General features: G+C 42.2%; 1 protein-coding gene across 1 annotated transcript in view; it reads left to right on the top strand.

The window, feature by feature from the left end:
• plch2a (phospholipase C, eta 2a) overlaps positions 1–18037 on the top strand; it is a 334095-nt gene extending 316058 nt beyond the window's left edge. Inside the window, exons 22-23 of the mRNA XM_041206546.1 lie at positions 3072–3408; positions 14886–18037. Coding sequence (XP_041062480.1) covers positions 3072–3408; positions 14886–16711 — 2163 coding nt within the window. The 3' untranslated portion in view covers positions 16712–18037. The remainder of the gene's footprint in view (positions 1–3071; positions 3409–14885) is intronic.
• Positions 18038–18373: the final 336 nt, after the last annotated feature.

Here is an 18373-nt window from a genome sequence, read left to right as displayed (position 1 = left end):
TAAAGGTGCAATATAAAGGCAAATTATTGTTGCTATTGTTTCTAGAGTGGAGCTAGCAGAGACCTGAAAGCGGGATATGTGCCTAGCCTCCAAGCTGTGGTAGAATTTTTTTTCATTTATGAGATGTGGGCGTCGCTGCCTAGGCCAGCATTTATTGCCCAACCCTAACAGCCCTTGAGAAGGTGGTGGTGAGCTGCCTTGAATGTGGCTCAGAGTGGCCGGCGGAACTGACGGAACAAGAAGAATGATTTACAGCTCACAAAAGAAATGTACAAAACTCAGCAAAGATAAACTTAACATCAAGGAGAAGCTAAAAGCTGTAAGAACTTGGCTGTCAATCAGACAGAATGTCTTTAATACTTGGTTCTAGCTCCTATTGTGTACCCAGGTCCTTATGACTTCCTTCATATCCCTTCCTTGGAGATTTCAATAATGCTTCTATTCTTTAGCCCAAGACCTGGACACCAGCCTCCTTGTTATACAAAGAGGTTAATTTTGACTTTGTGACAGTGTATTTATTAAAATATTAGAATTACCCATGAGTATAAAACAATCAGCAATTGAATCAAAATACCACAAAAGTGCCAACTCCCGAGGAGGCAAATGGCCTCCTTCTGTGCCATAAATCTTTCCATGTTTTCCCAGTTTCATTTATGCTTCATTTGAATATTTGCATCAGATTAGTCAGTGGGATGGCGTCCTGTTGGCTCGAAGGACCTCCTATTAGACTTCACCACAGACTCTACAATATTGTCATTACCTTCATGAGGAAATATTCACTTAAGCCAAAGTATTTCAAAGTTGCATAACACATCCTCAGGTGATGGGTTTAGTTCATCACCACTCAAACTGTTCCCACCAGTGACAGACCTGTAACCCATGGCAGCTCAGCCGTGATGTTACACAGCTCAAAGTGTTCTTTCTTGACACAAGCCAGGTTTGCATGACAGACTCTGTAATTGTACTGCTGAGTGTTTTCGCAGTACGAGTGGGCACAGGCCAAACATTTCTCGCACCCACTGTTACCTTCACTGAAACCCTACTAGTGACAACACTGCTAACAGGCTGATGAACTACAACTTAAAGGAACAACAGTATGGAACTAAAAGGTGAGATTGAACATTATTGATGCGCCCATGTATATCTGAGTGTATTTACACATTTGTGTATGCTTGTGTGTATTTATGCGTATGCAAGGGTTTATTTGTGTGCATTTTAGTATGTGTATGGTGTATGTATGGCATATGTGGTGCATGTATGGTATGTATGTTTATATGCTATGTGTGTGTGTTTATGTTGTGTGTGTGTGTTACGAGTTTGTATGTTTATGCTGGGTGTATTGGGTATGAGAGTGTTTGTATGTGCTGTGTGCATGCATGTGTGATTCTGTGTATTTTTGTTCAACATTTATTGTGGGCAATGTTTGATTCTGCACAATGGTGTAAAACAGGCAATAATGAATTGGCAGCCCCTTAAACCTCACACACACTTCAAAGTCAGTGAAATAAATATCATGTAACATGTAAAACAAGCTGCTGACTCACTGTCACCTGTTCCACACCATTGCACAAAGTCTAAATTACCTTCAATTTGTCTGTTGAACCAGATAGAATGGGCACACAGAGCCTGTTAAATATTCAACAGAAAATCATTATTCATTTTTTGACTGATTTTGTTTATTGTGCTGGTGTATTTTCCAACTTGGACTTTGATTCAAGAAATCATTATCATTATTTGTGTTTGATAAGTATAAGGACCCTAGCTGAATCAATTAATGCACTCACTACACTGAGCAGCATTGAGCCAGACACAAGCCCCAGCCTTCGGTAGACTGACACAAATGAATTGGGTTGGGGGCCGGTGAAATCAGCCAAGCCCCCCTCTATACAGTAACAGGGAGCACATTTGGATGCAGAAGAGCACAGGGTTGGGCTCTTGTGTTAATATCCTGCCACCTGTTTGGGCTCACAGAGAACAAACAACCAGTTAACTGAGGTAGCTCGAAGCTGTCAGCACATGTGAAACTGTATCTCAGCAATTTTAATGTGCTAGCACAACTATAATGACCCGAATGGTCTCCTCCTGTACTTTATGAATCTATGATTCAAAGGACAGGAGGATGGAAACCTGGGGATGGGGATGAGAAAGCAGCATCTGTTCATCGAAGGTCTTTAAACAGTTAGAGGCAATGCTGCTGTCATCAACAGATTAATATATTTACAGAGCATCTGGCTTTTGAATCCAAGACAGACAGAAAGTGGAGCAGTTCTTTTTCTGCACCAGTGTCCAGCGATGCCTTACTGATAGCACCAATATACTTCTTAAATCACATTAACATTGATGCTACATTAGTCATTGTGAGTCACAGGGATGCTATAGGTATAATGCACAGGGTGGAAGTACTGACATTGGAATATTGATAGCCAGTGAAAGTAACACCTTGTGCGCTACTATGTACTGAGGCACATTGACACCTTGCTATTGATACTTTTTGAAATATTAAATATCCTTCTGAGGATCTGATCCAGTAGAGCTATTGCACTGAGCTCAAATGAATTACTGGAGATCACTGCAATTTGCATCAGGGAAGTTTAGGGGAGATTTAATAGAAGGGTTCAAAATAATGCAGGGTTTTGACAGAATAGATAAAAAGAAACTTTCCAGTAGCAGGACGCTTGGTAATCAGAGGGCATAGATTTAAGGTAACTGGCAAACTAATAAGGGCAACATGAGGATAAATTGTTTCATACGGTGAATTGTTATGTCTGGAATACACTGCCTGAAAGGGTGATGGAAGAAGATTCGAGAGTGACTTTCAAATACGAATTGGAATAAATACCCAAAGGGGGAAAATATTTGCAGGACCATGGGGAAAGTGATGGGGAAATGGGACTATTTTGATAACTCTTTCAAAGAGCTGGCACGGGCACGATTGGCTGAATGACCTCTTTCTGTGCTGTATTCATTAGGTCCAAATCCAAAATGGTCCGATGTTTTATTTGGGATCACCATGAGGTTAAGATTGATTCTTAAAATCAGGTTTTTTTTGTTTTTATTTGTCTTTTCTGCAGATCAAGCAAGTCATGGGATTAAAGGGCCTGTTCCACAGAAATCCAAAGCAGGCTTCGCTCGACAGTCATGTTGCTGTACTGCTCACTCGCAAGCACTCTTTTAGCAGTCAGATCCTCCGCAGGACTGCCAGTGCCCCCACCAAAGGGCAACAGAAGAGCAAAAAGGGCTTTCCTCAAATCGTTCTAGATACCAAAGACTGCAGTTCAGAGGGAGCGAGTGAGTCCGACGACACATCCCAGCCTCGGTTTGAGCAGGATGCTGAATGTGCTGAGACTGCTCTGGAAGGTGCTGAAAGGGCTGGCACCGATGGGGAAGTGCAGACAGAGACTTTTAAAGGTAAGGGGATGAGGCAGGGGTCGGGGGAAGGTCAGAAGCCACGTGCGACTACGGGTGTGGTGTTTAGCGAGCCTTTAAGGCGAGCGCACCGAGTGCGCGTACTGGACCCTGAGGAGCAAAGGCATGGCATGTTTACCAGGTGTGCCATAAATGGCTGTGGTAGGATTGGCATGGCCACCAATTGCATGAAATGCGTCATTGGTTCTAGGGAGAGCCCAGATCTAGAACGCAAGTGGAAGGAGCGTGTCCACCAACCAGATTCCCTGGCAGTGGCCAAGCGGGCACGGCAGCGCGGTTCCTCCGAAAATGAACGGTTGATTCCCGCGGTCCAATGCCAACCCAAGCAGAGGTGGCGATGCCAGATTGTCCACGGTGTCGGTTGCAGCAGTGGAGAGGTCGACCAATTGGAGGTCACCAGCAAGGGCTGTGACTCATCCGAGTCTCAAAGCCTCGAGAGTCTGAGCAGTCTGGAGCACTCCTATCACTTGGCACAGAACCCTCAGAAGTGTCCGGGCACTCTTCAACGTGAAATGAACTCTTTGTTTGTACAAAAGATGGAGGAAATCCGAAGCAGCTCTCCAATCTTTTCCACGGGTAAGACCTGAATGGACCATTTTGTTGACCCATCTTTTGCTTTGTAGATCGTCTTATTGCTCTGGCCAGCATCACCCGTGTTCAGCTGACCCTAAACCTTCTGACCCAGCCGGAACGCCATGCCAGCTATAAATTTTGACATCCATTATCGCTTGAGAAAACTTGCACAATGTGGAAGAGAAATGCTAAGTTAGAGCCGCTTATTTTCTAGTTTCTCATGCGCTGCCTGCCCAGCATTTCAAAGAGTTATTTTCTTTCTTTTCTCTTAAAGGATGTCTTCAAATGGTTGAAAACAACCAAGTGTTTAGCATTTTGATGGGCATATGGATTTAGATTGCCTCAGGTTTTGGAGGGTGGAGATCTAATGGTGTCCTTACAACCATCTTGGACAATAGGAGTATCCCATTTTGCATTCTGCCTGAGTCTCTCTTAGGTGCCAGGATCTCCTAATGTTTCCAGAGTGGAAAAGCAATGCAGTGCCTGGTAATCTAATTGATATCAAGTACTGGAAAAGTACTGCACTTTACAGACCAGCAAGATTTGACCTCTGACCTCTGCTGATTATGGCTAATCTCAGCTGGCACCCAGGGCATGTAAATAAGCCTGGGTGGCCTTGGCTGAGGGTACTGCAATTGTGCTTGTGGTGTAGTGTGCCCCTGGCCTCATAACTCACCTAACCCTAATCAGACATTCACCCCATCAACAATTATGAAAGGATGGGTCAGGCTAGATCCAAACAGACTCTCCAGTTGAAGAGTCAGGAACGAGGGGCCATAGACACCAAGAGGAAATGTGAGAGATGGAGAATAGAGGGAGGAGAAACATCTTCACACAGGTATAACCATAAGACCATAAGATGTAGGAACAGAAATAGGCCATTCGGCCCCATCGAGTCTGCTCCGCCATTCAATGAGATCATGGCTGATCTGATAACCCTCAACTCCACTTTCCTGCCTTTTCCCCATAACCCTTGATTCCCTTACTGATTAAAAATCTGTCTATCTTAGCCTTGAATATACTTAACAACCCAGCCTCTACGGCCCTCTGCAATGAAGAATTCCACAGATTGACCACCCTCTGAGAAAAGAAATTCCTCCTCATCTCTGCTTTAAATGGGCACCCCCTTACTTTGAGATTATGCCCTCTGGTCCTAGACTCTCCCACAAGGGGAAACAACCTCTCAGCTTCTACTTTGTCAAGCCCCCTAGGAATCTTATATGCTTTAATAAGGTTGTCTCTCATTCTTATAAATTCCAATGAGTACAGGCCTAACCAACTCAACCTCTCCTCATAAGAAAATCCCTCCATACCTGGAATCAACCTAGTGAACCTTTCCTGGACAGCCTCCAATGCCAGTGTATCTTTCTTTAGATAAGGGACCAAAATTGTTCACAGTATTCTAGGTGTGGTCTAACTAGTGCCTTGTATAGTTTTAGCAAGATTTCCCTGCTTTAATACTGCATTCCCTTTGAAATAAAGGCCAACATTCCATTTGCCTTCCCTATTACCTGTTGAACTTGTATGTTAGCGTTTTGGGATTCTTGCACAAGGACTCCCAAATCCCTCTGTGCTGCAGCCTTCTGCAGTCTTTCTCCATTCAGATAATATTCAGCTCTTCTATTCTTCCTGCCAAGGTGCATAACCTCACATTTTCCCACATTATATTCCATCTGCCAAGTTTTTGCCCACTCACCTAACCTATCTATATCCTTCTGTAGACTCTTTGTGTCATCCTCACCACTTGCCTTTGCACCTATTTTTTGTGTCATTCACAAACTTGGTGATAGTACATTCACTTCCCTCATCTAAGCCATTAATATATATTGTAAATAATTGAGGCCCCAGCGCTGATCCCTGTGACACTCCACAGGTTTCCATCCCGAAAATGCTCCCTGTATCCCCATGTCTTCTATTAGTTAGCCAATCCTCTATCCATGCTAATATATGACCCCCAACACCATGAGCTTTTATCCTATTAAGTATTCTTATGTGCAGTATCTTATCGAATGCCTTTTGGAAATCCAAATATATTACATCTACTGTTTCCCCTTTATCTGCCCTGATTGTTAACTCCTCAAAGAATTCTAATAAATTTGTTTGACATTATTTCCCCTTCATGGAGCCATGCTGACTCTGAATGTATTTCTAAATGCTCTTCCAATACATCCTTTATAATATACTCCAACATTTTCCTAATGACAGATGTTAAGCTAACTGGCCTAGAATTACCTGTTTTTTGTCTCCTACCCTTTTTGAACAAGGGTCTTACATTGGCCGTTCTCCAATCCTCTGGGACTTTTCCAGAATCTAAAGATTCTTGGAAGGTTACTACCAGTGCATCCACTATCTCTGTAGCTACTTCCTTTCATAACCTAGGATGCAACCCATCAGGGCCAGGGGACATATCGGCCTTTAGCCCCATCAGTTTCCCTAGTACTTTTTTGCTAGTGATAGTTATTGTATTTATTTCCTCCTCTCCACCAACTCCCCACCCCCCACCACTTTTTACTCCTTGATTATTTAGTATTTTTAAAATGCTGTTAGTATCTTCTACCATGAAGACTGAAGCAAAGTATTTATTCAACTCCTCTGCCATTTCCTGGTTCTCCATAATTATTTCCCCAACCGCATTCTCTAAGGGGCCTATGTTCACTTTGGCCTCTCTCTTCCTTTTTATATATTTAAAGAAGCTCTTCCTGTCTATTTTTATATTACTTGCTAGTTTACCCTCAAAGTTTAATTTCTTCCTTTTTTTTGGTCATCTTTTGTTGGTTTTTAAAACTTTCCCAATCCTCTGGCTTACAACTAATCTTTGCCACCTTGTATGTTTTTTCTTGCAGTTTGATACTGTCCTTAACTTCCTTGGTTAACCATGGTTGGTTTATCCCCTTCCTTGAATCCTTCTTCCTCACTGAGATATATCTTTGTTGAGAGTCATGAACTATTTTCTTAAATGTCTGCTATTGCTCATCAACCATCTTTTCTGTTAAACTGCTTTCCCAGTCTACTCCAGCCAATTCTGCTCTCATTCCATTGTAATTTCCCTTACTTAAGTTTAGCACAGTTGTTTCTGACCCAAGTTTCTCACTCTCAAACTGAGTGCTAAATTCTCCAATATTATGGTCACTGTTTCCTAGGGGATCCTTTACTCTGAGATCATTTATTAAACCTGCTTCATTACACATTTCCTGATCCAAAATAGCCTGGTCCCTGAATGGATTCACATAATATTGTTCTAAGAAACTGTCCTGAATACATTCTATGAATTCTTGCTTGTGTCTACCTCCGCCAATTTGATTTTCCCAATCTACATGAAGATTAAAGTCAGCCATGATTAATGCACTGCCTTATTTACTCATTATTTCCCTCATTATCTCCTGATTTATTTTCTGTCCTACAGTACAGCTACTGTCAGGGGGCCTATAGACCACTCCCACCAGTTTCTTCTCCTGCTTGTTATTTCTTACCTCCATTCATATGGATTCTACATCTTCCAATACAAGATCCTTTCTTGCAATCACACTTATTCCATCTTGTACTAACAAAGCTACCCCACCACCCTTTTCTTTCTGTCTATCCTTTCAAAAAGCCACATATCCCTGAATATTTAGTTCCCAGCTTTGATCTCCTTGTAACCACTTCTCTGTAATGGCTATAAGATCATATCCATTAACCTCTATTTGTGCCATTAATTCATTTATTTTGTTCTAAATACTATGTGCATTTAAGTAAAGGGCCAATAATTTTGCCTTTTTACTATTTTTTCCCCCTTTGCTGCTTTTTTAAATGTTTGTACACTCTGTCTTTCCTGAGATAGAGGTGTGAGGCTGTGGAATTCACTTCCGGGATTTGTTGTTGAGGCAAAAACATTCAAGATTGGATTGGATGAAGGAACAGGGATTGAAGGGAACAATCAGATAAATGTGATTAGAACTATTTGTTTGAAGGGAGGGTAAAGAGACAGGAAGCTAAACCAGACCAGAACAAGAGCAATCTAGATAAATGAAAGGATGCTGGGTTTAAAAAGTAGGTTTTTACATTTTTAGAAGTTGAGTTTCTAACTTTACACTTTCTCTGACCTCCCTACATCACTGAGCCCCTTTTGCTGAAGTGTGGGATCACAGAATCACAGAATTGTTACAGCGCAGAAGGAGGCCATTTGGCCCTTCATGTCTGTGCTGGTTCTCTGTAGGAGCAATTTACCTGGTGCCACTCCCCTGCCTTCTCCCTGTAGCCCTGCTCATTCTTCCTTTACAGAAACAACCCAATTCCCTCTTGAATGCCTCAGTTGAACCTGCCTCTACCTCATTTTTAGGCAGTGCATTCTGCTAGCTGCGGAAAAACAATTTTCTCCTTTTTTTCCCCATTGCTTCTTTTATCAATTACCTTAAATCTGTGCCCTCTTGTTCTCAATATCTATGACTTAGCAATGAGCTGAACCCCACTTTTAACCAGAGAGTGCAAGGAGACCAAAGTCAGCAGAGATTCAGGTGGTTTTATTTCCTGGGCTTTGTTTATCTGTCCCCTTGTGGACTCATGCCATAGATATCCTTGAGCTTGCTCCATCATTCAATTCGCTCATGGCTGATCATTTACCTCAAATCCATTTTTCTATCCACTCCCCATATCTCTTGATTCTCTCACAGACCAAAAATCTGTCTATCTCAGTGCTGTATGTACTCAATAATAGAGCATCCACAACCTTCTGGGATACCAAAGGTTCACTACTCTGAGTGAAGAAATTTGTCCTCATCTCAGTTGTAAATGATTGGCTTCTTATCCTGAGATTCTGCCCCTATGTTCTAGATTCCCCAGCCAGGGGAAACAACCTCTGTGTCTATTCTATTAAGCCCCTTCAGAATCTTTTATGTTTCAATGGGTCCTCTCTCAGTCTTCTAAACTTCAAAGACTATAGGTCCAATTTACTCAACCTCTCATCATAGACATCCCTCTCATCCCAAGAACCAATCTAATGAACTTGCCATTCTGCTTCCAAAGCAATGATATCCTTCCTTAAATAGGGATTCAAAACTGTGTACTGTTCTTTGGGCTCCTCCCAACCCAACATGAAGCTTTAAAAAGTAAAAACAATTACCCACCATAGCCTCAGCTAACAACACTCCTATCTGCCGTCAGTTTTCTCAGTTGGGTCCGGGACTGTGCAGGTCTTAATTATTCAGGTGTTGGAACCCCCTGCCCATTGCAATTACATCAACTGCCCTTTGTAATCAAGCCTTGGCATGTCTGGGGGGTGGGTGATTGTCACGAAGCCAGATAAGTGCCAGTTAGAATTTGAGGAGGCCTTCCCAGAAGTGATTTTAACCCCTCCTCATTCCAGCTGAGTGGGCTGGAGTAAAATTAGGCTTTTCATCTTAAAGATTTACCTAGAGGGTAATTCTAACCCAATCTCATCAGTTCTCCAATGGGCTGGTTGGGTTAAAAGTGGCCCTACCTTACAGTTTTACATTAAAGGAAAAACTGTGAGAATCTGACCTTTAACTGGTACTTCTTCAGTTCTGAGTACGACTTGTCTGAAATCCTTTATGTGCTTCCTTTCTCGCCTTTTGCTTCCTAATGAGTTTAACAGTTTGTAATGTTCTGCCCTTGCTGCACTTGCAGTGGACAACTGACTTGGAGAGCAACACAAAGGTAAAGATCTGCTCCCCTTAGATTTCCCATCTTGCTTCATTGAACCTGTTGTTTAATTGGGTGATAAGCATTTACTTTCCAACCTGAGTTGTACAAAGATGTCTCAATCCTGGGCCAAGCTGATGGGGGTTGAAGGGATTGAGGGGGGGGCAGTGTTGGTGGCAGCAGGTGGGAGCTGCCTTTAGCACTCATGTCAACTGGCTTTTGCAGCTTTGTAAAGGTCCCTTAAGGAACAGGCCTGAAGATGGGAGAGAGACACCTTCTATGCCCAAGGTTTAATTAGGATGGCTTCATCCTTGAAGCTTGAGCATCTTACTGGTTAATAATGATGTACGAGAATCAAAAATATAGAGACAGTAAGGGGACTAAAGGGACCCAGTTGTCTTTGTCACTCTGATTCAATGGGTAGTACACTCACCTCTGAGTCAGCAGGCCATGGGCTCAAGTTCCACCCCAGAGACTTGAGCACAAAATCCAGGCTGACACTCCCAGTGCATTACTGAGGAAACACTGCACTGTCAGAGTGCTGTCTTTTTAATGGGATGTTAAATTGAGGCTCCATCTGAGCTCTCAAACAAATGCAAAAGATCCAGAGCAGGGGAGCTCTCTCCAATGTCCTGCATGATACTTATCCCTTAACCAACATCACTAAAACAGATTTTCTGGTCATTTTCACATTGCAGTTTGTGGGATCTTGCTGTGTGCAAATTGGCTGCTGTATTTCCTATGTTACAACAGCAACTATGCTTCAGAAAAGATCTTCATTGGCTGTAAAGTGCTTTGGGATTTTTTGAGATCATGAACACTATATATGAGAACATCAGCGTATAAGAAATAAAAGCAAGAGAAGGCCATACGACCCCTTGAGCCTGCACCATCTTTCAATTTGATCATGATCTTCTACCTCAACTCTACTTTCCTGCCCACTCCCTTGATTCCCTTTGTGCCCAAAAACCTATCCATCTCATCTTTGAATATACTCATTGACTAAGCATTAACTGCTCTCTGGGAAAGAGAATTCCAAAGTTTCGTACCCCTGAATGCAGAAATCTCATCTCAGTTCTAAATGTTTCACCCCTCATCCTGAGGCTGTGATTCCTAGTTCTAGACTCTCCAGCCAGAAGAAAATGTCTGTTGACTCCTTCAAGAATTTTATGTTTCAATGAGATCACCGCTCATTCTTCTGAGCTCCATGAAATATAGGCCTATCCTACTCGATCTCTGTTCATTGGACAAGCCCCGCACCCCAGGATGGAAGTTTCCCAGTAACCTGTGGTATAAATCACCCTTGGGCAGTCGCAGTCAATAACATTTTCTACTGAACTGCATCCAATTTTATTTTTCAATTGAAGTCAACAAGAAAGAGAATTGGCTGAAAAAGTGAAAAGAGCTACTGATTTGTTATCGTCCATTTTGTACTAACTCATTATACCTCACTTAAAGGGATGGGTCAGATCCCCTAAAGCATTGTCATTGGTAATGGGCAAAATCGGTAAATGGTAAATGCAACAATGACATTTCAAACCAGATCCCCTTCAGATAAAAGAAGCACTTGTAATTATACAGTATCTTTCATAAACTCAGAATGTTCCAAAGAGCTTTACAGCCAATGGAGTGTAGCCACCATCGTAATGTAGGGAGACGTGGCAGTCAATTTTCCAACAACAAAATTCTACACGTAGCAATAAGGTTGTGGGGGCAGCTAGGCAGGGTTGGGGGGGGTTTGAGTGGGGGGGGGGGAGGGGCCGGTGGGGAGGTAGTTGCAGGCTTTGACAGGTCACATAGAGGCAACTTTATTTTGCAATAAAATCTCTGTATACCTTACCTGAGTGTGATCGCTATTCCAGAACCAGAGTGGAACATCTTCCATTGCCCAGCACTGATATTCATCAGCTTTAAAACCAAATTTGGCCAGTTGAGGAAGGTGTTTGTTATTTTCAAAAGCACGTCAGCAGTGCCTATTCTGACCAGTCCGTGCTGCTGTATTCTTAATGTTGTGTCCAAGTGGCCCAACAATTCCATCACTCATTAGCAAGTATTCTCTTTCCTCAATGTATGTATTTCCACTGTCACTTAGTGCCTAGGCCAAGTGGTCACAGGTACAGCCTCCTTCTGTGCTGTATGGTTGGGACATCTTTGCCAAAACTCAATTAAGACTTTTAACTTATGCATAGAAACCTTCTGATTTAAATGATCTGATTTTTAAACATTGCATTTTATTACGAGTGACGTTTTCAGTGAAGCCTTTCAAGCCTGCATGTTCCAAGTTTGTGCATTCATTGACATTTCACTAACTGCAGGAGTGACTATTTCTCAATTGGTCAAAGGATCAAAGGATTCTTTGGACATCAAACAAATATTGTTGCCATTCTGTGTATACAGGAAAGGTCTGTAGGTCTGTTTGAAATTTCCTGTGTAAAGGATACTGTGCTAATGTGAGATAGTTACATAAATTGTGAACACTGGTAACTGAGTCCCAAGTTGAACTCATGAGTTGAACAAACCCTGCATCACATGAGGTATTCCACTTATAATAAGGGATGATAAATAATGCATTTCCATCACATAAAAGCAGATTCTCATCAGCGATTTATAAGTTTTAGTGTGCAGGTATGCGTGCATGGTTGTGTGTGCGCACACAAGTTTATTATCGAGTTCTTGATACAGTCCAAAGGTTCTGGATGTATCCTCAGTACATCATAGCAACTTATGGCCCTGATAAGATGGGTCATGGGGCCACTTTCAATGTTGAAACAAAACTGGATCACTTTTAGCATCAGAAGGCCTTTGTTAAACTATTATGTGAAGATCAAACTGCAGATGTGAATCTCCACCAATAACGGCCTTCAGAGTTGCCATATTGGTCAGGAGGTGATGTTTGCTGGATCTTTCAAGAAACCTTATATTGTGCATTAACATTGAGTCTGCTGCAGATAGACACAGTGATGTGATGGGAATACATCACTAATTACTGTGCAGCACACCACCAACATTTCATCAAGGTACCGCTCCAGAATAGCAATGATCCTATAATACCTACAGATGCAATGCAGATTTCATTAAGCCTTTTGGCAATAAATGTAAAACAACGTGAACTTGTGTGACATTTTGTGAAGAAATTGTTCATGAGACAAATGTCATCCAATCAATGTTATTTAAATCAGGCCAGAATAAGCAACCAGCAAAATTCAAAGGTTACGGCTTTGTGGCAGGGACCTAGTGCAGTGGCCAACCTTGTGCGTCGGCAAGGTGACTATTGCCACAAAAGTTAGAAAAACGTCTACAGTGTTGCATGTGATGTTTTCATGATGCATATGAGGGTGGTGGAAATGGAAACAATCAATGATTTCAAAAGGAAGTTGGATGGCCATTTGGAGAAAATAAACTTGCGGGGCTACGGGGATTGAGCGGGAAAGGAGGACTGAGTTACTCTGCTTCTGCTGCTTGCTTCACACAAACAGCATCTCACCCTTAGCCTCCCTGTTATTTTTTAAGAATATGCTGGATTTGCACATTAACTGCCTATTAAATTTGCTACAGAAAGTTAGGGATTTTATTGAATAGTGTAAGGGATCTTTTAACGATGTGATAGTTAGTTATGGCTGCCAACCTCTCTAGTCCAAAATGGGAAAAATTTAAACTGGTGAGGCTGATTCCTGCAACTAGTCAATTATTGTTAACGATTTTAAAAATTGCAAATTTTAAACTCTTTCATATTTTTCCTTTATTTTCTTTCTTGATCCGTTCCTTTCCTCCTTATTTCTCCTTCATAACCTGATTTGAGTATTATTCACACTCCTTTTCCACCATTCCTCTGTTTCTTTCTTAATCCTTGAATCTCATTGTTTAAAGACATAGACTGTTGACTCCATTACTCTTAACTGTTATCAGCTCTGCGCTTCCAGCAGGTTTCAGTGTAAACCTTTTTGAACTGAAGGATGTAGGAAAGGCCTTAACTAAGGGCTTGCAGGGTGAGATGTCCTGGTCCAGGAAGATTTGGCCCATTGCATTGTGTTGTGTTTTGTTGGGTTGTGCTGTGCTGAATTGGGCTGTGCTGTGCTGTGTTTGGGCTGTGCTGTGTGGGCTGTACTGTGCTGTATTGAACTGAGTTTTTTTGTGTTGAAAAGTTTTGTGTTACCTGTGTTGTCTTGTGTTGGACTTTGCTGTCTTGTGTTGGGCTTTACTGTCTTGTGTTGGGCTATACTGTGTGGTGTTGGGCTGTGCCATGTGGTGCTGGATGATGCCGTGTTATATTTAATTGCGCTGTGCTGAACAATTATGTGTTATCTTTCATTGCGGAAGCAGCTCCTGTTGTCAAGTTGAAGTCTCAATTTGTTTTAATAGCCTAAGTGTTTCCACTTATGAATTATAACTGACTGCATGAACTGGCTTATTGAGTTCTTTCAACACCTTCAGGGGAAAGACTACTCCAGATTAGTGACATTTTGAAATTGGAAGAGATGAAATAATTGATTTATGAAACACCTTTAACAGGGCATGTGTCTTTAAAAAAATACAAATTGCTTTTTTGCGAAGGTATGTGGTTTGTTATCCACAAAAAACCTTTTACATTGCAAGTATTGCTGAGGTCTCACAGGCATAAATGCTGTGTGGGAGGTTAACAATGTCTTAAGGGCTTCAGGCAAAGTTAAAATGCCCATTGTTCTGCTCAGTCAATATTGTTCTGGATTTATGAGGATGGTTCAGTAATTGGTGTTGCAGGTACATTGTCCGGAATGTGACTTGGTTAGTTATTCTCAGTCAATATGGAAGCCAGGCCAAAGGAACTGGGACAGGATGAATACTGTAGCTCATGACATTTGCCTGCTGGTAGCCCCTGTTGGAAGTGCATGTGGACAGATGTGTGGCACACCCAGGGCACTTTATCCAGCATTAGCGTATTCCACAGAGATGGACGTGGAAATGTACTGACCAGGCCCATGGACGAAAGATTGAACAAGGGGGCCGTGATCACCTATGGAGCCAAACCTCTAATGTGAACAACAGTCTTGTGGAGAGAGTAGGGAGAAACAGGACAAAAAAAAGAATATTTTCAGAACAGTTTTTAAAAGCCTATGTTTTAAGCCCTAACTTTAGTGTCACGAGAAAACAGTTTGATTTTGTGCCTTGCATTTCTTCCATTCATTGACCTGATCCCACTACTGTGACTGTATGATGGAGTGTGGTGAAGCTTGATTGATACTATTGATTGTTTTCTTCTCTTCTCCTTGTAGGTGTCCAGCCATTCTCACATCCTGTTCCAAGCATTCCCATGCACACTCTTGAAACGATTACTGAAGAATCTATGCATTTTGAGGATAGAACTTGCACCAACTCCCAGCCGATGTCCTCATCAACTGTGAGCAGCTCCAGAGAAGAAACCACCAACTCAGAAGAACGTCTAGTTACACAAAGCAGCTTGTCACCACCAAAAGCTAATAACGTCCCGATCGATAATAAGCAAGCAATAAAGGCACCTATTAGTGAGGGAAAATTGGGACATGGAGCTGTTTGCCTGTGCATGGATCTCCTCACAGGAAGCAACAAGCAAAAGGAGACCCTTCATGCTCATGTTTGTCTTGCTTCAAATCTCCATGAAGATTCTCAGGATGATGATGAAGCTTCCCATTTTTCTGATGACAACACAAATTCATGCTCTCCTATCAATCACTCCACAACCACAAGGAGCTCTTCTCAAAACCCAAAAGATTCCTCATTTGCACCAGATGTCCAGAGCAAAGAAAGAGCTGGACTTCTCATTGACCATCTGGCTCAACTTGATGCTTTACCTACAGGAGCCTCAACCAATTATCCTGTTCAGGAAGCATCAGGTGAGAGATTGGACAGTACAGAGTTAGCCGAATCCCAGAAAAGTCCTGTTAATGATTTACTCCCCAGTTTCACACCACAAGGTGCTCAAAACGGGTGTGACAAAAATAACCTAGATTGTCATGTTAGGAAAAGTGTTCACCCTGATATGGTGCGAAGTGTTAGTTGCGATGGGCGTCTTATTCAAAGTCAACAGCCATTGTTGATGACTCCTATCCAACTATGCACATCTCCAGTGCCTGCAGTGTCATCAGATGTAACCATAAATGATAGAATCTGGTGTAAATTGGATTCTGGGAACCACAGGGACAGTATGTCTTCATCATCCAGTATGTCATCAAATGACACAGTCATTGACTTGTCGTTGCCCAATTTGGCTCGGAAAAGTTTATCTGACCTCAGCTGCAGGCAGAATGAAACTTTGGAAGGGCTGATGATAGATAAACGGATAAGGCCTCGATCAGCTACAAGTGGTCATGAAATGCTCGCCAAAGTTAGCAAAAGCAAGTCTAATCCCAATTTAAGATCTGATGGTGACCAGCAACAAGTTGATGACCTTCAACCGAAGCCCTTGGCTAAATCATCACCAATTCCCTGCCAGTCAAACTCAAGGCGACACACCTGGAGTAGGCTATACATGGAAAGCCTCAAACAGTCTTCCCCAACTCTAAAATCAATAATGCAAAGCAAAAAGGTAGCGGACAGTCCGAGCAAATCAAAAAGCTTAGGTGACCTGACTTCCGATGATATTGTGCCCAGCTTTGAAAGCAAATACAAGAGCATCAGTCGGAACTTTATCACAAGGCCCATGCGTGAGCAGCGCAGGGCAGCTGGGCTGAAGAGGCTTGCTCAGGACAATTTGACAGAGCAGCTGAAGAGGATCACAAGCTTCGAGCGAGAGAACGATATCACCTCTCCCACTGCCGATCAGCCTCCAGAGACTGAGGAGACCAGCCCGGTTGTCCTGCGCAGATCTTCATCGAGGAGCCAAAGCCGCGTGCGGTACATCGCAAACCGGGCGAAGCAGGCACAGGAACGGCAGAGGCTGTGGAACTTGATGCAGAGCAACCAGTCCACCGTGCTGGAAGAGAGGGGCAATCCAGAAGGGGCCTGCTCTGACCCCAACAGCATTTGCACCGACTTAGCCCTGCCCTGTCAAGTCACAGAGGAACTCAAGGTCTCACAAACCACTGGCACCGAGGCTGAGGTCTTCTTCATGCTAAAACTTTAAGACTTATTGCAAAGAGAACTTACTGAGGGCAAATAAACTGAAGTTTGTCAACAGACTTCAAGAATGATCATAAGATGTTTCACTCCAAGAGCATCACTGAGGCATCAACCTTAGGAATGGGTCCAACTTTTAAAAAGCTGGAAGTTGTGCATTTTTTATGTTGCACTTTCTATGTGCCATACTGTGCACAGATCATGTGGTTTGCACTGGAATTTGAAACCTATTACGATACAAGTGCAAATTGGTGCAGAAACTAGCACTGAAAATTGCACAAAAAGAGCAAGGAAGATTGGGCAGTGAGAGCCAGCAAGGGATGGAAAATAAATTCAGCTCTTAAGAGCTTGTGGAAAAACTATATCTTCCTCCCATAGGTGGGGGTGTGAAACACGTGACAGTGTTGTGTAATATCTAATACTACTCGTTTCGAGTCGAAGATCAGGCAAATGTGTCTTCAATGCACAGGCATTGCCATTGAATTCTAGGCCCCTATCGGGAGACACATCTACAGCAGTGACAAAAGTGTCCGAATTATTTTTTAAAACTGTTTGTGTGTATGTAAAGATAAAACTGCACGATAATATTGATTTTATTTAAAATAGAATTCTTTTAGATTGTTTCAAAAGAAATATCACCAAAAAATTGAGAAAAGGCTGCTGTGTATTTAATAAATGTGCAGCAGTGTGTATGTGTGTATGAATTGTACTTTCCCAAAAAAGCTATATTCATTTTTTTAAAAATGTGTTGCATGTTTTTTGATGTTTAATTTGTGATTTTAATATACAACTGAGTATGGCTTCCAAAGTGTAGATTAAATTCCACCCACAAGTATATCCAGGGCAGCTGCTCCAGATGTGATGATTATTGTATTAACCCTTTCCGCAGCTGTAACTATACAAATGTTCTCAGCAGGTACATCAGGTTAATATTAGGTTGTTTGAAGCTTCCTGGAGGCCTAGTGGATAAAGGCTCCTTCCAGCCATCCAGAGCAGGTTGGCCAAGGATCTAATCCTAGCCTGCGCTGAGTTAGCTGATGTCAAATTGGGGTGCAAGTTGGGGTGAAGAAATTGATCTCCTGGACTCCAGAGGGGAAAATCAGCCCTTGAACATTATACATTGTAGTGCGTTCGTATGTGCCTAGGTGTGGCCATTGGAACATTGGGAAAGAGAATTTCAGCTTTCCACTACCCTTTGTGTGGAGAAGTGTTTCCTGGCATCAAGCCCAAAAGGCCTGGTTCTAAATTTAAGGTTATACCCTCTTGTTCTGGACCACTCAACCAGGTTTTCTCTCCATCCACAGAAAATGCTAGAAAAATTCAGCAGGTCTAACAGCATCTGTGGGGAAAGAAAACAGAGTTAACATTTCAAGTCCTTATGGCTCTTCTTCAGAGTTACTCTTCAGAGTTGCTCTGAAGAAGAGTCATAAGCACTCGAAACGTTAACTCAGTTTTCTTTCTCCACAGATGCTGTTAGACCTACTGAGTTTTTCTAGCATGTTCTGTTTTTGTTTCAGATTTCCAGCATCCACATTATTTTGCTTTTATGCTTTTCTCTCCAACTACCCTCCTTTAACCCTTTAATCATTTAAACACCTTGATCAGATCTCCCCTTTCTTAAGAGAACACAAGCCTAAACTAAGCAGTGCCCCACATCAAAGACATGTGC

Source organism: Carcharodon carcharias, chromosome 15 (assembly GCF_017639515.1).
Source record: "Carcharodon carcharias isolate sCarCar2 chromosome 15, sCarCar2.pri, whole genome shotgun sequence".
Lineage (NCBI taxonomy): Eukaryota > Metazoa > Chordata > Chondrichthyes > Lamniformes > Lamnidae > Carcharodon > Carcharodon carcharias.
This window is presented reverse-complemented; position numbering and strand designations above follow the sequence as displayed.